General features: G+C 46.5%; 2 protein-coding genes across 7 annotated transcripts in view; one reads left to right on the forward strand and one right to left on the reverse strand.

Annotated features, from left to right (window-relative positions):
- LOC109473495 (kinesin-like protein KIF28P) overlaps positions 1 to 4,186 on the reverse strand; it is a 39,781-nt gene extending 35,595 nt beyond the window's left edge. For 3 of the 6 annotated variants that reach the window (XM_019773366.1, XM_019773367.1, XM_019773368.1), the window contains exon 1: positions 3,827 to 4,184. In XM_019773366.1, the coding sequence (XP_019628925.1) occupies positions 3,827 to 3,849 (23 nt within the window). In that variant the 5' untranslated portion in view covers positions 3,850 to 4,184. Of the gene's footprint in view, positions 1 to 63; positions 256 to 3,826 lie in introns of those variants that run through there. The other 3 variants (XM_019773364.1, XM_019773369.1, XM_019773365.1) reach the window with 3 other exon arrangements.
- Positions 4,187 to 5,127: 941 nt separating this feature from the next.
- The window catches only part of LOC109473529 (transcription factor E2F5-like), a 17,760-nt gene continuing 16,695 nt past the window's right edge, over positions 5,128 to 6,192 (forward strand). Inside the window, exon 1 of the mRNA XM_019773410.1 lies at positions 5,128 to 5,277. Within this exon, the coding sequence (XP_019628969.1) occupies positions 5,155 to 5,277 (123 nt within the window). The 5' untranslated portion in view covers positions 5,128 to 5,154. The remainder of the gene's footprint in view (positions 5,278 to 6,192) is intronic.

A 6,192-nucleotide genomic window follows, 5' to 3' on the forward strand; every position in this document is an offset into this window, starting at 1 on the left:
TTTTGGGGGTACAGCCTACTTGAAACGCAACACAACAACCTTCCTGACAGGACACAGACTTACCCTTGGTCCGACATGGTTGCTGTAGGAGTGAAGAGGAGAGAAAGTGGGGTTTAAGCGGTTGTATTTGCGCGCTCAACGTGTTGCTGATCTCTGGCACTCTGGTTCCTGGCTGCGGGAGCTGTGGTCGTAACTTAGATACAGCGGTACGTCACTTCCGGGTGTCAGAAGTGTGATTAGGCGAGCTGACTTTGGAATGAAGGGGTGGCAGCATACAAAAAATGTTTGAATTTGGATCGGAAATGGTAAAAAAAAGTTTTTATAATTCAGACATAAAGTAATGAATGGATTATTGAACCACCTCGGAGTCAGTTATGGGCATGATATCGACCTTGACGTTGGGTGGTCTAGTTTCCTTCATCATTAATGATCACTAATGAATAAAAATATTCAATTAGATCTATGGCCAAAAAAATCTATGGCGTTGCTCATTTTGTTGGATGTCATTGAATTTAGATATGACTCAACGGTATCTTTTTGTAGCTTTTACAAAGATCTTGACAATGGCGTAAAGCACAAGTAACGTTACTCGCACCGACTCACGATGGCACCCACTCACAACCCTCGACATTTTCTCGGGCGGAAGGGTCATTGCTCATCAGCCTCCGTCCTTTCTCAGCCACACAAACTTTCCAAATGAAAGGAGTTCCGCCACTGTTCGGCACCGGCGTTCCCACAACTGCAGAACCGGCGATGAAAGCTGACGAAAAATAACGTTACAGACTTGTTGCGAACTGGTGGGCTCAGTCGGGACAAAACGGTGGCGGTCCTCCTGTGTCCTTGGTATTAAAGGGCGCCATGGGGACACGTCCTTTCCCACAAATAGATGAAAGAAGGCACGAAAATCGTAACTCTCCTCGCTGTCCGATAAATCAGCCTGACCTTCACCTCCAGACAGCCGACTGAGAAAGGAAGCCGGGAGGGCCCCTGCCGAAGTCGGCGTGGCTTCTTAGCCCCGTCTTGCCATCTCCTAGAAACCCTTTGATTCCGTACCCTTGACTCCTTGGTGCGGTGGGTAACTCGTATTTTCATTTGTCAGGTTGTGGTCCAAAATCTCCCCCGTGGAGAGGCAGCCCCGAAAGGCCAAAAATACCAGGAAAGTCCAGTTTGACAGCAAAGCCACAGTGAGGTACTACAGTGAGGAGGGGCAAGAGGTCGTTTGCGAACCGAATGCTGTTTTATGAGAAACAGATGTTCCTTCCTGTTGACTGCTGCTACTGGTACCAAGGTCCGCAGCACAACCTCGATCCTTGCTGCATGCTGGTACCCATTGAATGCAATGGCTTTTGGCGCTGTACGACCCAAACATCATAAGAAGTTATGATATTATATCACTATAGTGATAGTTATGCCAATACCTTCTTGCTTTGGCACAATATAGGTATTAACTATTAAAACAAAAGCGTGAACGCAGATTGCTGGAAATTATACCAATTATGGACGAATTAGCCAATGGTTCGTCCGTAGCCGCTAGCCGTGTGTCGTCAATGAGATTGGACTTATGCATAGTAAATAGACCGTTCAAAATCATATTATAAAGCTGACACTTTTTTTCAGATCTGCGCATCTTTCCGCTGATCTCTGATACGTTGCACTGATCACTTCAACCGCAAGGAGTGCTATTGTACGGGTCATAACGTCAAACTTCTTTTAAAGGTACTGTCATGCCAGGGCCCTGTGTCATGCGACTGACTGAGCGCAAGTAAAGTGATTTTCTCCAATATTGTCCCCAAACTAACTCAATTACAACTGTTGCTATTTGGGAACCCGTAACAGTGTCTTGTCGGCCTGGTTACAAACGACATCGCCTGTTTCTAGGGAGAGACAATTCGTCTGGTAATGGGCAAAGCACCAGAAAATCAGACTTGGAATCAGGCGTGCCATTGTTCTCCTTGGCGTGACTAGTTTACCAAACAGTCTTAAGGTGTATGGTCGACACCACAGGTGTGTTTTTGTACCGCGGCTTTGTACAAACGTGCTAAACGTGTGTCGTGTATGAGTACAGCCTGGATTTTAATCCCGACCTTGTCTAACACACGGCTATTCTTTACACGATTATAGAGGTTGTTAGACATTTCCGTAGTGGGCCTGATGCCCCACAAAAGTTCGTGTCACGGTTTTGCTGCTCAGTCAGTTCCCATGACGGACTGCTGTCTACTGCAAAACATCAACAAGTTATCTTTTGATCTGTTGTATAAAAAAAAGTTTTGTGTCAACTAAGTGAGATCCAGTTACAAGTTTATGTAACAAGTTTACAGTCTTAAGGCCTCTTAACGGTTGCCCGTCGCGTACTTCGCCTTGGCCAGCTACAGGTCATTGAACCCGTACCGGCTTCATGATCGACCCGACTCCGTCAAACGGTTTGCCGCGTTGCAGAATTTACCTTATGTTTTTGAGGCTAACCAGCTACAGAAGGAAGGAGCTGGAAGATTCTTCACAGTTCACACTTGTCTTGAACTGGTACTCAGTTGCCGAGACAATATCGCACTTCAGTCCGCCACTCCAGCCACGGAAGACGCCGCTGAAAGAACGATTTTATGGACTGTTCGAGGTCGCCAGGAAGCAACTCTAACCAGCCCAAGTCATAAATTGAAGAAAAGAATTTACAATAAGTGACGTACAGGGTATGGATTCGTGTAGTCGTTGAAAACGAGCTAGCGTTAGTCGTGACTTGTCTTCTGCTATTCTAAAAATCACAGCTAGCTGTGATCTGATGAAAACTCGGAGCCGAGCCCCGCAACATTCCAAGTCGGCAGGTGCATGAACACCGCAGCCCCGGCCTCGCGAGTTGTTTTAGGGAATGTTCGTCGGTAGACAAAACAGCCCAGCCCTGAAACCTGCGGATAATATTACCCTGTGACATGTCAGAACACGATGTGGTTCGCTGGGTCATGACAGACAAGGATAACTTTGATGATTTATCGGAAAATTTTATTCCGGTTTTGATGTGAGGATAACTCCGAGACGACGGAGAGTCTATGTCATTTATCTTTTATCCTCGTCTTTATCTCTTATTTCGGTTACTAGGAAACTATTTACACAATATTAGGCGCTGCTATTGCAACACCTGTTAGGTGATGCGGTCGTTTTATCCTTGACTGAACCTCAAAGCCCTGCGGTTTGGGATCAGTGTGTTCGAGTCGTAGTGACGACACTGACATTTTTCTTTTTCTTTTCATAATCAGAACTTAAACCATGATATTTTGTAACTCCCAAAGTCAGCGCAATTATCATGTACTCTTCTACCTGTTTAAAGACTACGCTCTCTATCATTGAAGTCATGAAAACAAAATTGTGCTCCAGGCATAGACATCAAAATAGATCATTAGATGATGTCATAGTCTGATTGCAGAGGAAGAGCCGGTTACTAAGCGGATATATATTTGGCCAGAGTGTTACATATATGTATACATACTACTGGCTTTAGCAGTGTTATTAGGTTTCCGGATCCGTAATCCGCCTCTTCTTACAGCCACTGCAGTGATTTTACAACAGGGCATTAGGTGCCCATGTTTAGACCACACGGTTAGACCGCAATGAACGCACCGGTAGCTTATATAGATTGCTGCATAAACATCTATAAAGTCAGACGATTACAAAAGCTGTGAGATACACCACATGTATACATAACATGGCTTTCTCGTATTTACAAGCGTAAATCTCATTAGCGATGGAACGTAATTTGTTGTTGGTAAGGAGCTGGTATGGCTACGCTAACCCGCGGGACGATCGCCATGTCACCTACGGCAGACTAACGCCCACTTACCCGGCTTCCCTGTCGTCGCCCATTCCTGGTATATCTCCTGTGAAATCCTAGAATATAGAAATGTTGCCCTCCAAACCGTACACACAGACGGCGTGCCACACGGGGAAGTCAATGTACTGTACAGAGATCCGCGAGTCAGCAGTGTCTATCGACCCCGGCCTTCCGCGGACACCGTGTGGCTCCCGGCCCACTGACGTACAGAGAAATGTTCGGCACGGTCTCAGCGCCCCCAGAGTAAATTACCGCACGGGGACAATGGCTCTCCTTTCAGGAGAGTGCCCCTGGGGAAATAAGATCCTCAGGAATTGTGTACCGTTTCCAACGCGACGAAGGTTTGGGGCACCGGGGACAAGAGATGCACCGGTCAGATAGCTCGTCGTTGGCGGCGCACCCTGTCCTCTCGGACAAACAGGTGTCATAAAGTGGCCTGGCTGCCGCGGAAACACTTATATAGCGAGCGGCTCATGTGACCTGTACTGTGCAGGGTTGTGTTTTTGTTTAACCCTGTTGACACGGTATCGCAACGACTTCTGTCACGTTAACTTGCAACCGCATCCGATCTACGTGTGAAGGAACAAATGCTGCAATCATGTCAGTGTCGTGACTCGCGCGTGAAAGGTATCGGATTTTGATGTCTGTACAAAATGTACCTGTCGTGGAGTAGGGTCGGGCTATGTTAATACAATTTATTGCTCAGCACGACAGAAATTACCCTTTACAATGGGTAGCAAAGATTTATAATGAAATTTATGAAAGCAGAAAAGTGGTTGATAATGAGGTTGATAAGCATCAGAATGAGACAAGGGAATGTGTGAAGAGGAAGGGCGGAGCCGCTAAATTAGAGCAGAACCACGCCTATCCTTTATCGCCAGGCAAAGATGACGTACTGTGATTAACTTTCAGACAACTTTCTGTCTGAAAACGTGGGGTTTGGAATTCGATCGTCACTTGTAGACGATAACAGAAGTTTTAGAATTTTTTTTTTTCATCTACAAAATTTAGTGAAGTCGGAGGTACTTGTATTGGGACTGCCTTGTCTAGATGAATAGGATTCAACCTTTCCCCCCTCACTGCTGTACTGTATTTCTTTTGTAATCATGAACACAGCTCAACATTGACAACAAATAGTCGTGATGTGATTTGACGCACTTTCTGAAAGGTAGCTGGTGGAGTAGCAGCGCCGACTAGCGGTAAAAAATGCATGCACTTGTAATACGAGAAGGACCGTGCACGAGTGACCTCTAGCGGATGTCATAAAACATGCAGGACTGCAGACCAGATATCCCATGCTGCTTCGCGCCCAACGTTCCACATCCGGGAAGTTCAAGATGAATATGGCGGACGCGTCCCCAGCAGGACCAAGTAGGCACGAAAAAAGCCTCGGTCTTCTCACTACAAAGTTCGTCACCCTCCTCCAAGAAGCGAAAGATGGAGTTTTAGATCTTAAAGTGGTAAGTCGGTCCAGTTTGAAGGCGATCGCTGCACTGGTTTGGTTGCAATCGTCCTGTGTTTCAGGGGCTTTTGTGTCATTTTAAACAGAGCGTCTGCACGCGTGCCTAACTGTGCGAACTTCGTTTGTTTTGTTTATAACAGTTTGTGATGATGCTTTCTACAATTCAAAATTGTAAAGGCACAAACAGCATCTACGTTTGAATGTTTTGTATCAAAATCTGAGCCTGTCATGGATTATAACGATTGTATATCGGATCGATCGTAGCGTGGCTTCAGCCACTCTTACGACAACTTTTAATTCAAACAGCTTAGCGTAACCGATTGCAATTTTTTAGTACAGCTAAGCTAATCAGAAATCATTACCGAGACAGCGTGGTTTTCCCAGACCATTATGAGCTAAAGATCAGACTCCGTGATCTTTGTTCCCACGAGGTGGACCCTCCCAAGGCGGTGGTTCGGCCGGTGTCCTCGGTGTGCTGCTCGCGGCCCTCCCGCTGGGCAAACAAAGCACGCGGCAGCCATTGTGTGAGCTGGGAACCCGATATCTGCCTCCATCGGCGTGCTTTCAGCACACTCACAATAGATCAGGCCTAACCTTTAGCACTAATGGCATGTGGAGGAATACCTGAACTTTTTAACTTCTGTCTGGCGTGTTGTTTTGAGACTGGGTGATGCCGATTGCTGATGAGGGAGGTACCGCCCCCAAGTGGAGGCGGGGGAGGGGGTGAGTCATCTTGAGGGGGGCGGGGGTGGGTGGTTGTCCCACTGACTTCTCAAAGGTGTGGGGTCAAATATCGTCATGGCTGGGCCTGAGGATTGTTAAATAACAACACCAACTCTTGTATAGTTCTCACTTTCACAATCAACAACCAAAATCTTCCAGAGAATCCAGACAGATCAGACCTGTCCCACCT

This window comes from Branchiostoma belcheri, unplaced genomic scaffold (assembly GCF_001625305.1).
Source record: "Branchiostoma belcheri isolate BF01 breed outbred unplaced genomic scaffold, Haploidv18h27 scaffold3, whole genome shotgun sequence".
Taxonomy (NCBI): Eukaryota; Metazoa; Chordata; class Leptocardii; order Amphioxiformes; family Branchiostomatidae; genus Branchiostoma; species Branchiostoma belcheri.